General features: G+C 36.0%; 1 protein-coding gene across 1 annotated transcript; it reads right to left on the bottom strand.

Moving 5' to 3' along the window:
* Positions 1-2569: 2569 nt before the first annotated feature.
* Positions 2570-6905, bottom strand: LOC149836936 (ras-related protein RABA2a-like). The gene is made up of 2 exons (XM_090005674.1): positions 6617-6905; positions 2570-3251 (listed from the first exon to the last, which is right to left on the bottom strand). The coding sequence occupies exons 1-2, from the start codon at positions 6779-6781 to the stop codon at positions 2778-2780; spliced, it is 639 nt and encodes a 212-aa protein (XP_089861800.1). The 5' UTR covers positions 6782-6905; the 3' UTR covers positions 2570-2777.
* Positions 6906-18904: the final 11999 nt, after the last annotated feature.

Genomic DNA, 18904 nt, shown 5'->3' with positions numbered 1-18904 from the left:
TTGGTTTTTGTCCAAGGTGTTCTGGGCACCACTGCTCTATGGAGAGGGGTGGAACACCTAAAAAGTATCCCACGAAATGTGTGGGATGTCGTGTTCCACGCATCTCAAGCGTCTGTTTTTTTTGTAGGGTGCAAACAGCAGTGACCGGCGGATGCTGTTGTCTGCACAATCAAATGCCCCCTTGACAACCTTTGCAAAGAAGAGAGCTCTTGTTAATTGCGGTGTCATGGCAGTTGGGGTGCCTAAAAGCTGGGGCTGCTCTTTGTTTCCAATTGCAGGTTCCAGCTGCAATAATTGCTGCAGTAGAGATTGTTCTACAAAACAAAGACATGAGGATATCGGGTCTGAGTGGGTTGCCTGACCAAACCAAGTTTGCTTGGTTGGAAAGTTGAGTTTGTTACACATACAACAAATCTAATAATCTCTTAGGAGATCGTCACACAAAACTGGTAAATATCTAAGACCTCAAGCCAACTGCATTGTTTTTTGCATGTATTGCGTCCAATAATTTTAGGAGCTATTGGATAAAACTGGGAATCTAATTTTAGTGGATTTGGTTCTACTTACATCCAAGCTTAGCAGCATTGAATAGTAAATAAGAGTAAGAATTTCCAGACTAAGCTTCGGCAGCTGCTTATTATACGAGAGAGAGAGAGAGAGAGAGAGAGAGAGAGAGAGAGAGAGAGAGAGAGAGAGAGAGAGAGAGAGAGAGTCTCCATTTCTTCGGAGTCAATTTCATATTTTGACCAATAGTACTATAAAAGATCCCAACCGAAGACCCAGATAGAGATCAAAGTCCTCACTAGTCCCAACTGATCCAATCACTGAAAACCATGATCTCCACATATGTTCATACAATCCATTGAGGTTAGTCTACATGCCAAGCTGTTTCATCAGAACTCGACAGGAAAACTATGATGGTTCGACCACTGAATGTACTGGTTGATCTTTGAATGTCCAAGTGGGGAGACATCGATCATCGGTGTCATCTGCTCTGCTCGGATCCGTATTTTCATGTGAACTCTATATAAATCCTTTGCAACTGCATCATTGATCCCTCCTTTGATCTCTATGCACGCTGCAATCTAAAAACAGTTGTACTAGAAGTTGTTTCCGTTTAGCAACATGATCCCAACCCTACTTCATTGTATCTGACACTACAGAATGTTGTTTGCTTTGGTGATATAACCAGTGCAAACCATCACATTGTAGCCAATAGAATGAAGAGAATGAGCATTGTTGATTGCCTTGAGTCTTTGTTGGAGGGATGTCAGATTTCTGCACCATACCTCAAGAAGATCAAGGAAACATGACCAAGTTATCTTTGAGGAGCATGCCCAAGTTAAGAGAAGTCTACATTTACAATCAATGAACAGTTGGGGCTCAACAATGGCCTACTAAGGGTTTTAGGTGAGACCTGCCATGTCAAGTATCTTTTGCTGGGTTTCTCTATTAATCTCAGTGGGCCATTCTTAGCAGAAGATGCCCAACCTCAAGAGGATGTCTCCTTGAAGGAGCTGATTGCATTGACTGGGCTCGAGGTTTCCTACAAGGACATAGCTGATATTTTGAGAAGTCTTATTTGGAGAAGTATGGTGAGTATCCTGAACTCATGCTCTGGTAGAAACTAGGGAGGGAAGATGGCAAATGTTTCTTCTGGGATAGTTCATGCAGTGAATAAGATTAGTTACGAGCTATTTGGTTGGAGTCATTATTATTAACAAAGTAAACCGATTCAAACAGTTGAGCATTCAAGATGTTCCTTTATTTAAATTAGTAGAATTATTTTCCAAAAAATGATGTGATGTTTTATTACTAAAATTTTCTGATAGCAGAGATGGGGAATCCCATAATACTTCACCAGAGTTTGACTCTTATGACATCTTATTGGGATTCACAAAGTCTATAAACTGAGTCCATAAATGATGATGCTATTTATATAATCAGTGTTTCAAGATGAAAGATGAATAGTTATTTACTGATTCAAGTTTTAATGGATTAAAATTAAAGACACTATGACTAGGCCCGGTACTCCGTTGTTACTTCGGGTGAGATCAAGGAATTTGACTATGATTCAGCTGAGTTACTGGGCCGAGGGCAAATCTTGCATTTAATTGGTATTTAATTTAGTTAAAAATAGTTTTACAGTTCAGCTTAAAGAAGGGGGGCAATTGGATTGGGATCAACAGTTCAGGTGCAATCACATTGTACAACAATAATGTGCCGCTGCACCTATTTTTGGGCCCCACAAAAACGGCAACGAACCCGTTAAAGCGTGTGGAACCTACTGGCTGTATTAGACAGATAGCAGGCGGTCAGGTGCAGCAGCACACATTTTTGTGCAATATGACTGCACCTGATCAGGTCTCCCCCGCATGGGGCCTTTTGTTTTTCCTTGACAGGAGTTTGTTTCACCAACCACAGGAAAACGAGGAAACAAGCGGGCCCTTAAAGACTAGAATCTAACGAGAGTTTGAAGACTAGTGTTTATTGAGAGAGAGAGAGAGAGAGAGAGAGAGAGAGAGAGAGAGAGAGAGAGAGAGAGAGCTTGTATACCATCTTAAGGATATGCTGAAAAATAAATGAAATTCAATAGCTAATGTCAACTACAGTCTGATGATAAAGAGAATAAATCTATTGGAAGACATAGAAACCAAAAAGAAAATAAACATTTTTAGACATTTAATATAGGCTAGAAACCTAGAAGGCAAGCAAGCTGACCCATAAAACCAGACAACAAATAAACAAAAAGGATAAAAGAACAGTCTCTCCGCCTCTCAACTGCAACAAGACTTTGAAGAAGTATCTGGCTGATTGATCAGAATAGTTTCCCCTTCTTTGATGCCATTCACTGCTGATTCCTCAGAAGCAAGTGATTTCTTGCTAACTATCCGGTGAATCTCAGATAGGATTGTCTGGAATGCCTTATCTACATTTGTTGCATCAAGTGCAGAAGTCTCAAGGAAAGATAAAACCTCTTTCTGAGCATATCTCTGGCCATTCTCAGTTGAAACAGCTCTTAGATGGTGGAGATCAGACTTGTTTCCAATTAGCATTATGACTATATTTGCATCGGCATGTTCTCGGAGTTCCTTCAGCCACCTACCGACGTTCTCAAAAGTTGATGGCTTTGTTATGTCATAAACCAGAAGTGCACCTACCGCTCCACGGTAATATGCACTTGTTATAGCTCGATATCTCTCTTGCCCTGCTGTATCCCAGATTTGTGCTTTTATGATCTTCCCGTCAACCTAATAGGGAGTACCAACCATAAAAAACAAGAGGAAGAGAAACATAAGAGAATTGTCCATAAGAAGCAGAGAGAACAAGGCCAACATGAATGAAAGAACTTCATAGCCAGTCTCCTGACACAAGCCTACCCTTCATGATGAGCTACACAAAGAACTCCAAACACAAAGAAACTTCACAAATATGGACACGGTATAAACAGAGAATCTTAAGAAGACATCAGTGATCACTCACATAAGGTTTCAGTAAATAGAATTCTATTTTCAGGCAAGAGGTCTGTGCAACTCGACAGGATGAATGGGCTTGGCTTAAGCCTTTCGCAAGAGTGGTGAATCAAGACACTAATGAACTCAACCAGAAAATCTCTAATGTGGTCATCTTAAAAATTTTGATGGGGTAGAACCAGCTTGGCCAATATGTGTATAGATACTAAAGCAAATATAAGGCCAACTGTGATATACCTTTGATTGCTTTCAAAATTCAAGCAATCACATAATCATCAAACAGAATCATTAAGACCACAAAAACCTGGATTAGTGCTTATCGTGATGATCTCAAGAGATGGTTATTTGGCACAGCATTATGCAGAACTTCATAGGATATGCTGCCTAGTGATAATGAAAAACTACTTGCAGAATGCATCATCAAAAAGGTTGGATTAGATTGAAGACAACTTCAGGATAACAATGATGATAGGGATAATCAGTACAGTACTACTACTAACCTCTAATAAAAGCTCCTTACAGTCGCTTGTATATATATTCTTGCAAAGAAGCACCAACATATGAAAAAGATCAGCACTTCAGTAAGCAGGAAATTGAGGGCTAAAGATAGAATGTAGGCTGTAGCACATCAGAAAAGAATCAGGTGCCCTATAGTGATATGAAGGCTAATAAAATGGATGATTTGTTAGTTGGAGGAAAATGCAGTTTGAGTTACTCGTAAAGTTAGTTGTAACCATATTGTGTCTCATAAATTAATGGTTTTTATTTTTTAGTTTTCAACATTTTAATGCTAATTAAGGGCATAAGCACTATTTCTACATGGGCTCTTTTTTGGAAAAGGTGATGTTGAAAATTTCAAGATTATAGAATGTGTAAATTATTCTCTGAACTTAATTATTTAATATCAATAAAAATGTGGTGACATGATGTGCTAAGTTTCAATCTGGTTAGTTACATTTCTTTCAATAGTGACATACAGCTAATAGAATCTATTTACCAGGGAATATGAAACCAATTGTGACTTGGCCTCAATGCAAGTGGGCTATCTGGTTATCCCGGCCAAGAGTTTTAGTTCATCCACCAAGACTTTCAGTCATTGTTGCTAATTAGTGAAGCTGAATAGTGAATTTTCTAGAAATACTGACATGACAAAAACTATCTAAATATACTATGATCACAAGAATAAAATATTGTTGAGAAAAAAGCTTGTGTGTTGGTTATATTATTCTACTTGTACTACTGGTGAAAGCATTTCTAAATCCACTAAAGGAAAACCTTCATATGATTATGTTGCTGTGGAGAAAGAGGAGCCAGAAAGTAGAAATACAAAATAGCACATATTCAGAATTCATGAAATCCATGTAAAGTAGTCCGATATTAAGATGGGCTCTAGTACCAATCTAGATGGAGAAAATAAACCATCCTCAAATTATGCACGATGTAGAGTTTTAAGAATTCTCCACATACCAAACATGAGAAACTAAAATCCCTAAATTTAAAGAAAAAACAAAAGTTCTGTCAAGTTCAAAAGTTTTTTAGCCATTTCAGTGTAATGACAAAAAACACATAAAACAGGGGCTAAATGTGAACATCAGTTTTGTAAGAGAACAGGCAGAAAGTCAATCTATGAAAGTCTAAATGCAGAAACACAAGAAACAGAAGCAAAGTATTTGTAAGCAACAGAGAATTGTTAGTTGAACACTAAAAGTAATGACTAGCTTGGCTACAGAATAAATGAAAAAAAAGGAAGAATTGAAAGGTTCTAGCATGTGGAGTTGTGTTGACTAAACAAACGGACCATACCCCTGCATTCCCAATCCCCAAAAAAGGAAGCAGAACACATAACAGTTGGGCATTGATTTCATTGTGGATCTCAATCCAAAGTTTTCAAGGATCCCATTTAAGCAGATTTGAGAGTTGCAAATGTCTCCAATTCTAAAGTTCTAAATCAGATTCCACACATCCAACAACAAATACACAACAATGAGATGGATGTTCACAAATCTGAATTGAGATCCTCACAGATTTTCAAGACCTGCTAATGCCAATACAATAGGGATAGCACAAGCTAAAACTACAAGATATTAAACATTTTTTGAATTTTGAGCAATATCTAGACACTCTAGATATTCTAATCTTGTTCAATAGAAACAAGACAGGAAAAAATGCCTACCAAGAATTGACAAAAGCCCTTAACTGCATAACCAATTCTTCAAAATCTGGTTATAGCCTGAGAAAATTGTCTACTGTTGGCAGATCTAGATTTACTATTACATGACAATATGCACAGTTCAAATCTCACAATAGAAAAGCACACAAAGCCCGCCAAGTTTTCCCAACTAATTCAAAACAAAGAATTCCATTAGGTTCTCACATTAGGATTATCAAATCACATCTTATGCCAAGGAAGAGATCTCTAAGCAAAGACCCAACAAAATTCAATCACAACTCAAGGATCAGTAAATCAAGAAAAACAAGCCAGCCAACAATGGAAGCTCCACAGAAAAGTCCAATCAAGGAATCACATGGCAGCAATTCCGAAACTGAAAACTTAATAAAAATGTAACAGGAATCTAACGAAATTCAACTCACTTTCATAATCAAAATTAACAAGAATAAAGTCACCAACACAAACTCGATTCAAATGCCATCAAAGAGGCAATAAGAATTCAACAACTCACACCAGTGAGAATCATATATCCCATACTGAAAATGTTCAAATTTATATTTTTTTGAAAGAAGACAATGTTCAAATTAATAGATCATATCATCACAGTTCCCAGAGATATCCCCACTCTAATCTTCAAAAAGCCAACACCCATCCAACAACAAACACATCCACATTTCAATGTTACCAAGGAATAGATTTCAAAGCAAGAATCCACAACACCCATCGGATCATGGAAATTCAACAGATCCATCAAATACCAGAACTAGAAAACAAGCAAGCACGCACAAATTGCAGTAGATCTCACAAAAGAAATCCCAAAACAAGAACCTAACAGGAACCTGCATAGTTTCTCAACCAAATTCCATGGAAAACAGAACACCATCAAACCCAACAATCAAAAGAACCATATCCCCCTGCATCAATAATTTTTTTTTCATAGGAAACCAATAACAAAGGAGAAAAAAACACCCACCTGAATGGTCCTAGTTGCAAACTCAACTCCAATTGTGGATTTTGACTCCAAAGAAAACTCATCCCTTGTGAATCTGGAAAGGATGTTTGATTTCCCAACTCCAGAGTCCCCAACCAATACCAACTTGAACAAGTAGTCATACTCATCGTCTGGCCTCCTAGCCATTGGAATTTGACTCGAAACACCTCAAAAGGAAATGGATCACTGGCAATACCAAGATCTGAGACTAAAAACCGGACCTTCTTGTGAAAGGAAACCCAACGTGGAAAGAGGAACCACAGAAACACCAATCTAGTCTCTCCTTGTTTTTGCCTTAATGGTTTTGTGGGGTGGTAACAAAACCATTGTGAATGTGATGTTTATGATTGGAAATCCTTGTTTTGACAGCAGAGAGTTTGCGTTACCCCACAACTTTGTCATCTTTTTGCAAGTTTTTTAATTGATCCGCGTTGCAAACTTGGAAAGTAAAAATATGGGCATTCATTCTCTCTCTCTTGCATGTGAGACGGAGGGAAAGTCCAGGGGTTCACTCTGCATGACGACAGCCAACACCACCCGCCACCGACAACCCCTTTAGTGCAGTGCAGGTACGGGTGTCAACGTGGAGGACGTGGTTCAGGCCAACCCGGATCCGGTCGGGTTTGGTTCGGACTCAGGTGGAACCAGCCTTGAACCATTTTTTCGGGTATGGTATCGAGTCCGGACCTAGGTCTAATCTGGTCTACTATAAGAAAAACCATACTCAGACCTGATAAGAATTCTATGAACCAGACCCAGATCATACCCGGTAAAATAATATTTTTTATCATTTTACATTGAAAAATTGCGGGTCTTAATTGAAACTCAGGTTGGGCCTGGGTCTAGTATAAAATTTCACAAACTATACCCGGATCCATGTATTAATTGAACCTTCAGATCCAGACATGGGTCTTAATAGGGTCGTTTTATTTGTCACCATACCCAAACTCTATAGGGTTTGGTTTGGATCGGGTCTGGGTAAACCTGACCCATTGACACCCCTACTGCTGATATTGGGTTCGAACCTGGGTCTGAACAAGTCTGCGTCAAGAAAAACCATACCTAACTTTTATAAGGATTACATGAATCAGACCCGGTCCATACACGTAAAATAACAATTTTCATTTTTTCTTATATTAAAAAGTCATGGTCTCTCAATCGGAATTTGGGTCAGACTCGTGTCTGGTATGAAACTTCACAAATAATACCCAGCTCCATGTACTAATCGGACCCTTTGACTCTAAACAGGTTTATAACCGAACCTCCTTTATTATTAAACCCTTACCCTATAGGGTTTGGTCCTGGTCGTGTCTGGTCAAACCCAACCAATTGACACCCCTAAGTGTAGTGTATGTGTAACCGGTTCATCTGTCTTAGCCGCCGGGGGACTATGCTATGCATTGAAAATCGAACCTTGATGGACTGTATAGCAGCCAAGACCCCACCCCACAAGGCCAAACCCCCTTGCAGCCGATCATGTGTCCTTTGCTGTAAAAACCAAAGCTGAGGTGTATTATGTGGTGGCTAATGTGACAAATATCACGTGATCCATGCATGCCAAAATTTTGCTAGAAATCATTTGAAAGTTTTAAAACTTAATTTTTTGCAATATTTTCAAAATATCAAGATTTTTTTAGAAAAATAAATATCGCATTTTAAAACACTTGTATTTTGTTGGCTACTTATCGTAAAAAGCCATGCTTTTATTTTTAAATATTTTATTTGTATTTTTATAAAAACTTATTTTTTTTATATTTTAAATTATTTTTATTACCAATATTTTGCTGAAAATTAACACAAATTTTATTTATTTCTCACAAGTTTTTGGCTGCCCATATTTTGCCGTTTTGCCACTATGCTGGCGTTTAAGGGGGATTTGGAGATTTATAATAGGCGCTGTTTGAGAGGAGATTTATAATAGGCAAGCTGCTATAATGATACCATTGGGATTCGAAGTTGCAATACTCGTGGCTGTATTCATACAAGCCGAGGCACCCGTTGGTAATGAGGGTATAATTAATTAATACCACTTGCTGTCACAGGTGTTTTGTGAGATGAGGTTAATGTTGAAGGTGGAGATGGGCCATGCATTTTCAACTACATAAAAAAAAAAAAAACTTTTGTTGACAACTCCAACCTCATCTCTCATTTTTTCATCTCCACTTTCATCACTCCTCTCATCTCTTCTCTTGCTCCCAAATGAACTTAGTGAGCCACGAGATTTGTCTTGGAAATAAAAAAAATACCTGTAAGAAAAATATAGGTTTATTAGCCTCACTTTTCAAATAGACAAGTGCTTACCTCTTCATCTAATTGCTCAAATAAGATAGGAACCTGCTTTTCAAAAAATTGATCAAGTTACCTTTTATATCATGTAACTCTATTTAACTCTTAAAAATGACACATTTAACCCGTTTTTTTTTTTTTTTTTTGAGGGCAAGTAATTTATTTTAAAAGGCAAAAACAACACAAGTGGGCAACCAGCCGGGCGGTTCGCCATGGGCTGGGTTTGAGTTATAATTTTAAGCTCGGGCTCGTTAGGTACCTGGCCAAAACCTGACCCATTATATAGTGGGCCAGGCTCGGGCCGACTCGTAGGCTATATATCGAGTTGGCCTGAGTTATTTATTAATTTTTGTAATAATATAAATTTTTTAAAAATTAACTATTACATAGTTACTTGAATAATTATTATTTACCTAATTAGTTGCATGAAAACTTGCTATTTGTTAGTTATTATTTTTATCTAATTAATTACACTAATTAAGAATTAGTTACACTAATTAAGAATTAGTTGCATGAGAACTTGCTATTCTCTCATTAACCCATAATTTCAGTCAAGCATTTATGCATTTTAAGATTGGATAAGGCCAGACATCACATTGTCCCTTTGAGCCAATGGTCAAGGTCATGAGATTTTCTTCAAACCCGAGCCCATTAAAGAACCAAGCCGAAACCCGACCCATTAGGAAATAGGCCGGGCATGTCCGAACAATTTCTTGAAAAGGGCATTTTTCTTAAATACGTGAGAAAACTGAGCTTGCTATATGTAAATTCACCGTACCTTGGCATCTATATTTAAATAAACTTATTTAATACTGAAAATGCACTTTTTAACCGCATAACGCTTACGTGTATGATGAATATTTTGAGTATCAAAATCTTGAAAACGTACGCCAAGTAAAAGCACAAGTCATATAATCAATTGTTTATAAAAGGCCACCCAACATTTGGGTTATTACATTTAACCAACTATTCTATGTGAAGGCATTTTAAATGCTTGCCACAAGTTTTAAATGGATAATCTTAGGGTAATTTCATGGGAAAATTTCATTTACGACCAACCTTTGTCCTAATTTCAAGTATAAGTCACACGTTTCAGAAATGTCAAATGCAGGACAAACTTTTCCTGAAAACTACCAAACAAAGCCGTGCATTTATTATTGTCCTTTAACTCACTTAAAATCATAAGTCAAAAATTATAACAGTGACCTTCATCATTAAAAGTTCGCATTGTTTACTTTTTATTTTTATTTTTATGAGGATAAGTACTTTTTAGTTTCAAAAGGACAATACAAGAAATAAAAAAGAACTTACGTTTTCCAAGTGTCTACTTGAGCTCACTATCTAACAGTTTTCAAAAACAGTTTAGGCTATATTTGAAATTTCAAAAATGTGTGGCCCATATTAGGAATTAGGAGCAAAAGGTTGGCCTGAAACTGAAAATTTTCCTAATTTATTTATTGAGTCCCACCTTTAACTTAAATTTCCTTTTCTTAAATTGCTGATGGAGTCTTATGTTTTGCCAAGAATAGTCAAATAAGGACCTACTTTAACCTACCTTTACCCTCACTTAGCTAACTTGAGTTAAATATTGTAAGATACCAAAAATAACCTTCTACTTTGTTCTCAACTAGTTAACTTGAGTTAAGTATCTTTAAATACTTTAGTTGAATATATTTATCATAGATTTGTCCCCAAATATGGATATATGACACCCAAAAACAAAAAAATGGGTTTGGTTAATTTTGGACTTGGGTCAGAACTCATATCCATTTTAGTTATTCTAATATTTAAAGGTAAGGTGGATGTTTTAATAAGTGTAAAATGGAGATTTTAGAATACTATAAAACATTTCCTACTGTTGTGTGTGAGGGAGGTAAACTGTAAAGAATCCGAATCGGGGCCTCTAGAGCCCGCGTTCGTGGATGTTAGTTTCTAGAGAAAAATTACTAAAATAACCTAAAAAAAGCCATTTTTTTTAACATATAACAAGGTCTATATGAATATCAAATTTATCATCCAACATTACATGCCAACCATCTATTTTTATCAATACTAAACAATTTAGATACAAGTTCAAAATATGAAAATTCTTTAAATCAAGTAAAGTACTCCCAAATACTTCAAGGTCAATAGTAGCTGTGTCTGAGTCCACAAGTCACATCCTCTTCATCGCAGTGCTTCCCGATCCTATAGTTGTAACCAAGCAATTTACAAATATAAGACACGACCATTACAACTGTAGTGAATTCTAAGTTCCAAATCTGAGTTCATTTTTTTAACAAGTACACATATTGTTTACATATTTTATTCTTCCTTTTTACCATTTTCCTTACATTTTCTAAACCATTCCTTATTTCTAGAGTAAATATTTCTCAATGTCGTCCTCTAAACTAATCAACTATTTTGGAAATAAACTCCTAGTACGTAGCAACCCATATAGACAACTCCAGAGTCTATGAGTGTTGACCATACATACTAACCACTCCACAACAACATAATTCAAACCAATCCAGATTATGGACTTTCAATTATTGCAGCTTTTCTCACCGGTTGCAAGTTGGAGAACCCAATATGCCCATTGGTAGCTAGCCGAAGAGCTCGAATGGATATATCTACCCTAAGGTGTCAGAGGCGTTATACCTATCCCCAAGGTTTGTGGTTTATGCTATTTCTTATATGTGTCTAATAGACAATGTTTTTAACTCCTAAGGGTTACAAAGGAAATTCTAAAAAATCTCAAACACAAACGAGGTACACCTAGCTCCAACAAAGCCCTAGATCGTGTCTTTCATAGTAGAGTTCTTTATCACTCTCCGTGTTGTTACCCTAGGTGCATTATTTATTTTCTTTCATTTTCTTTCCCAGTGTTAGTGTATTATACAGTTGCAAATATATGTTCACTAACTAATATTCAACATGTAATCCCATATACATGCTATATAGTTCTAGGGATAATAATCTATCACAAAGACACATCACTCATGCCACAACACTTACAATACTCTTCCCAAGGTATAAGCGTGACATTCTCAAAATAAATCAATTTTCTGAGAACCCTGAAACTCTACTTCATTTTTCTCAAAGTCTATCATAACTTTTTACTTTGTACAACATATACATGTATCCAACCAATATCTTCATTTCCATAACAAGCATAAACATGATACAAGTCATATCATCTGCTAACATTATGGCATGATCAAGTATTAAGATAAACACGTAATATATATCATAATCCACGTGCATCTTATTGAAATAAAAAAAATATAGATTATTAATCATGCAATCCAATCGATCTATTCATATACATGAAATACTCAGTATACTTTTAAAGCATATAGAATCACATAATATGATGCAATTTATGAAAAAGCATGTATCTTATTTATCTAGGGAGTTATTTGTAAATGTTCACTTGCTTCGAATCACCCGAATCTCAAACTAAGGATCAACCTTAGTCTTTCTGAAAATCCTGATATGAAATAAGCAAAAATCTCAATAATCACTAAAAATATCATTACAGTCCCTGCTTGTATAAAATTATGTAAACACCCTTAAGATTTTGCCAAACTCTGATGTCAAACTCTTAGAGTTTGCCATGTTGTCCTATGCTAATGGACCCCCCCTCAAGAAGATAAGTTCAGGGATAAAAAAATCACTCGAATATGATATCAGAGTAAAGAGTTATGCTCAATTTATTGATTGGGTATAACAAGGGCAAAACAATCTTTTCACCTATCCAACAGTCTAAATCTGAATAACAGAACTATGAGGGTTCCATCCGACCCTTAGAGTTTATTTTTCTAATTATGGAAATGATCTAACCCGGATCCATATCCCACAATTCCAATCGAAAATAGGTATATGTAAAATTAATTTGCTACTCCTAACCAACAGAGCTAGGTTGGCCTATTGGTTAGGAGTAGTTCCCTTCTTATGAGAGGTTGAGAGTTCAAATCCTATCCCCCACCCTCTCATAAATATATTTTTTTGTTTTTCTTTACTCACTCATGTTTTTGAATTCACTGAGATCTGGTTTGTGTCTCATACATAGGTAAATCAAACTGAATCCAGATCCAGTTTGGTATAATTAATCTAGATCCAATTCGATTCGGGTTTGGTAGCAAATAAACCCAAACCTAATCCAGTATGGGTTTGGTCCAAACTGGACCAAAACCTTAATCATACTGACTCATAGTGATAATTTATCAAAGAATGACTCTGGTTATCAAATGATTGAACAACCGAGCTCCATTTACTTATAATACTTAGTTGTTTGGTCCAATTAGGTCCAAAACTTGATTCAGTTCTGGGTATGATCTAATCTAGACCCGAACTCGATTTGGTCTGACTGAATCCAAACCCAGATTTACCATTGGTTTAGTCCAATCTGGACCCAAACCCTACTTAGTCCAAATTCGATCCAATCTAGACCCAAATCTGAATCCAGTTCATGATAGGAAAACATTGAGACAGTCATTGACTCAATTTCCCCCCATACCTATATATATAAACATATATATTATATTATATTATATTATATTATTATTATTATTATTTTTAAAACCTCTTGACCATACTCGGACCGAGATATCCGCCTGACTTGGTTCAGTTCAGACCCAGACCAAGTCATCTAAGTTCCTATTAAAACAGGCCGAGACAAAGAGAAAATCTCTCTGTCTCGTTCCCTCATTTGGCCATACTTGATTTGGTAGTCAGTCTGTGAGTAGACTGAGACAAAAAGCCTTCACTCATTGTCTAGCTCTCCTGAATTGATCAGACTCGGTCTAGTTTTAACTAAACCGAGTTGGTCGACTAACTGATTGAGACAACGAGTTTCTCACCCCTAAAATGACCATACTCAGTTTGGTTTTAACCAGACCAAATCAATATGCTAACAGGTTGAGACAGAGAGCTCTCAACCCTGAAATGACCAGATTCAATTTGGTTTTAACTAGACTGAGTCAGTTTGCTAACATGCTGTCTGTCTCGCCCCAAAACTGACCAAACTCATTTTGCTAACTGGCTGAGACAAAGAGCTTCTAAATGACCAAACTACCCATACCGAGTCGGTTTGTGAGACAGAGCATTAGCTTCTCTGTCTCGCCTTGTACCAGTGACCAAGCTCAGTCTGGGCGAACCTAGACTGAGTCGGTCTGGCACCATACTACTTTAAGATAGAGAGCACAACTCTCTATCTCTCTTTCCCTCTATTCCCAGTCGGGCTCAGTCTAGGTTCACCCAGTCTGAGTCGGCTGGGTGTTGGTCAACTGAGATAGGGCGCCTCAGCTCTTTGTCCTAGCTTTTGACTAGACAGGGTCTGATCTGGTCTCAACTAGACTGGGTCAGCCTGATGGCCACCCCACCATAGATTGAGACAGAGAAGGTCTGACTCTCTGTCTCACTACTGCATTGGCTGGGCTCGGTCTGGGTTTTCCCAGACCAAGTTGTCTCGACGGCCAACTCACAACTAGCCCAGATAGAGAGAGACATCTCTCGGTACCCAGATCGAGTTGGCTTGGCAGCCGGTTCACAAGTAGCCAAGATAGAGAGTGGCATCTTTCGGTCTTGCTTCTAGTGTAGTTGAACTCAGTTTGGGTTAACCCAAACCGAGTCGGTTAGGGTTAACCTAGACCGAGTCAGTCAAGCCACAAGCATAATGGCTGAGACAAAGAGCTCTTCTCTGTTTTGCTGTCTTTCTCTCAAACAAAAAGAAAAAGAATAGAAAATAAAAATGAAAAAAAGAGAGGCGACTTACCAAAGTCACTTTCCACAGTCTGATTGAGCCTCCTCTCTCACACCCACTCTCCTTCCCTATCCGTTTCTCTCTCTCTCTCTCTCTCACTTCACAACAAATGGGGGAAATGAGAGAGGGAACCCATGGGATTTTATAGGTTCATGGTATTGGGGTTTCATTCCCCCCCCCCCCCCCCCCCTTCATTAACGAGGAACATTTCTCTCTCCTCCATTATTCCATGTGTGGAGGAGGGGAAGGGTCCCCTCAATAAAGCTTCTAATGTGGGGGCTTTTTTTCTTTTTCCCACCACATTAGCGTGGGAGAGGAAAGGGCACCCTCCTCTTTGACCCAGTCAAGCCATGTGGGCTCGATCCCACTTGACTGGCTAGGTCAGGTATTACATAAACTCAAGGTCCTTATTTGACCACTATTAGAAAAACTTAAAACTATATCAAGATTTTTAGAAAACGTGACATCTAACATAAAATTTCAAGCAAAAAGTGGGTTTGTATCATAAAATTACATTTAACTTTATCTTTTTTATTAAACAACTTATTGTATATCATCTGACAGTTTTCTTATTCAATAAATTAATAGGTAATTATGTTGATGGTCCTTACTTTTATTAGAAATGTCAATACTAACTGCAAGCTAAAAAATATAACAACCATGACCAATTTATTGTTTACTTGATACTTTTGCACTTTGTTGCATGAAAATTTAGGCATATGATTATATAGGAGACAATTTACATGGCACCTAATTTTTTCCAGTGACGCTTACATGGTGTCTGATTTTTTCAAGCAACAACTTAGACAAGTGGTTAATCAAGGCGTCTAATTTTTTAGATGACAAAAGGGTAAAATCATCAGCAAAAATCAAGTAGCCGTTTTTGACATATTTTGAGTAGTGAATTTGCCATGTTTGACATATTTCTCTAGTCTAAGCCAAATCAAGGAATGGTGCCAAAAGTGAGTACCATCTACGTCATCGTTAGATAAATTTATAATAGAAAAGACTGTATTATCCTTGCAAAATGGTGCACTTTTGAAAATGCCGAGTAATTTGATAAAATCGCCACATACAAAATATTTGATTCTTGACTATTGTAGGACATTTTTGCCCTTCACAAATAAGAACTTATTGAGGTTCACACGATATATAGTTACGTTGTAGGATGTTCACACCCTTCAATAAAAAGGAGATCACATGTGGAGCTTCACAAATATACTAATACCTTCTGAAATATAGTACAACCTTCACGAAAATGCCTTGCGAACCTCCCTTAAGTAAATACTCCTTAAGGAGCTCCACAAATGTGTGTTGACATTCGTAGTCACCTATTGCAAATGTACCTAACATTCACACTCTGATTCGACCTGTGCAAATACAATACCACCTTCTCAAATATAGGATAACCTTTGCAAAGAAAACCTGTGAATGTCTTTTAACTAAATACTCCTCATGTACACCCATAAATGTCTACTGACATTCACAAATACTTGTTGTGAATGTCCCAGATATTCACACTCTGATTAGAGCTCCACAAATATAGTAATAACTTTCCAAATATAGTACAACCCTAGTGAAGAAACCCCACAAATGTGTGTTGATTTATGTGTTCTGACATTCACAAATCCTTTAACTAAATACTCCTAACGTATGTTCGCAAATGGGTGCTGACATTCACAAATACATGTTGCAAATGTTGTACCTTTTCATGCTTGCTGATTCATATATAAAGTTATATAAAGTCATTATGATCATTTTTTTTATTATTTTATTTGTTTCTCGTTAGAACCCTAACCTTTTTTCCTCTCCCTTTGCGATGATTCCTGTGAAATCATGCAACATTCTGGCGAGGTTGTAACATCCTTTTGGTCTACTTTCTCATATTCATGTTATAAGTTTATATATATATATATATATATATATATATATATATATATATATATATATATATATATATATATATATATATATATAATACGACCTTATAATATTTATGTTTGGTTGTTGTCATTGATGATTTATGTATGTTTATGTTTCTTATATTTTATATAAAATTTAACACTGAATTTTCTGTTTAGGATATATATATATATATATATATATATATATATATATATATATATATATATATATATATATATATATATATATATATTTGTTGGTGTTGTAGGTTATTTATGTTTGTTTTCTTGTCTTTTATTTAATATTTGATGATTTTGTGTTAAGGTTGACTGTGTACAAGCATTCAATTGATATGATGGGGTTGGGATTGAGTGTGCACAAACATTCAATATGGGTTAGGTTTTTTATAAGTAGTTGTAGGTAGTTTTGTTAATTGAATGTATGAAGAATATATGGATGTCCTGTTTGTCACATGCCATTTCTATTAAATGAATAATATGTTGTATGCTTGGTATAGACAATTAATGATGGTTTGTGAAAATGTTAAACTGCACTATCATAACACTGATCACCCTAATTAAAGATTTGTAGTGGTCTAAAAAAACAATAGCTTTAAGGAATTTATAGTTTTGATGTCTCATGAAATTGGATGTGCGGAAGAGTTATTGAGCCTCCGATATAGTTATTTTTCAAACGTAGATAACTAACAAATCTGAATATATGTTTTGAATGATGATGATATAGAAGCGATGTTATTTAGTGATGATATTTACTTGAATGCTTGCAAAGTTAAATAAAGAGTACTTGCTTTGACACCATCTATTGAGCTCAGTTCTTTGGCGAACATCTAACTGTCTCAAACAATGAACAAGATTAATGTTCTTAACATCCATGTAGAGGGCATGCAGTTGTTTAAACTAATTGGAGATATATATATGTTCGACATAAAAATAATAAAGAACTTTCATAATTAATTGATGTAATATATGATTGAACGATCACTGCAAAGGATGTGAAACTGCATTAGCAAAGCAATGCTATTGATCTTTGTTGTAATAATTTGTATAATAGTGTAGATGACATAACTAGGTACAAGTTGTTGAACTTTGTAATTTATGTTGGAGATGTATGTTTAATTTTTATGGTTAATCATGAAATTTGAAAATGCAAGAATGTTGCATGCACAAAAGTAAATGAAGTGATAAATACAAAGATTTTTTATTTAGTTTGTGTATTTGAACAATCAATTAGTTGTAGCAATGTGAAGAATCAGATGATGCTGATAACTATACCATATCAGATGAGGATGACATAGAAACTCTAAGAGATGACCAAGACACTTATGATAAAACAATTAATGGAGGATGCAAATGATGCACACATGACAATTGAAAAGTCAAACTCATGGTATGTTATACAAGTTATATGAACATTTTTTAGGCAATAGAATTGTTTTCAGTTTTTATACTAATGAGACATGGTTGAATATGTTCTCATTGAATGAATTCTCATATAATGAAGATCATTGAAGCATAGTCATCGTAGTTGATTGACGAGTTGCATAATAAAAAACTTAATGATCAAGATTTTTTTCAATGGCTAACAACAAGCTCAAATGATAAAGATATTGCTGTCGACTAAAAGTTTAATGATCTAAAGCACTTTTGAAAGATTATGTGATCAATAAAGACTATAAATATTTTTTTTAAAGATTTGCAAAAATAGAGTCACTGTCGTGTACATGAGAAAAAACTCACAAACTATGGGTGATTTCTCCTAGAAAATCGATTACACAAAATGAGCAACATTTTTTCAAGTGAAGAAGTATGAAAGAGAGCATATATGTGGTGGATCATTGGGCAACCTTTGAGTGAAAAAAGTGTTTGTCATGTAGATTGCGGGTGTTATTCGTAAATGTCTGCACAATAACCCGAAGATGACTATAAGAAAAATTATCAATGTCATCATTCACGAGGAAAGTATGGAGTTTAGTTGCAAACAAACATGACATAGACAAGAATACACGAAGAAACAACCATATGGTTCATATGAAGAGTCCTTCGAGATGCTTTTTGCCTATTTGGATAATTTGATGACGAGAAACACATGAACAATAGAGATCATTGAGACTAATAACAAAGATCAATTTAAGTGCATGTTCTTATCCTTCTGTCTATGCATTGATGTATTTTTAAAAGAGTTTCCTCTAGTTCTTATGGTAGACAATACATTTTTAAAAGTAAAATACATAAGTATATTGTTATCTGCTCATAGTATTGATTCTTGTGATGAGATGTTTTCGGTATCATTTGCCGTTGTAGATAAGGAGTCCA

The sequence above is a fragment of the Nuphar pumila genome, chromosome 5 (assembly GCF_984573655.1).
Source record: "Nuphar pumila chromosome 5, dmNupPumi1.hap1.1, whole genome shotgun sequence".
Lineage (NCBI taxonomy): Eukaryota > Viridiplantae > Streptophyta > Magnoliopsida > Nymphaeales > Nymphaeaceae > Nuphar > Nuphar pumila.
Note: the sequence above shows the minus strand (reverse complement) of the source record. Positions and strands in the feature narration are given on the sequence as shown.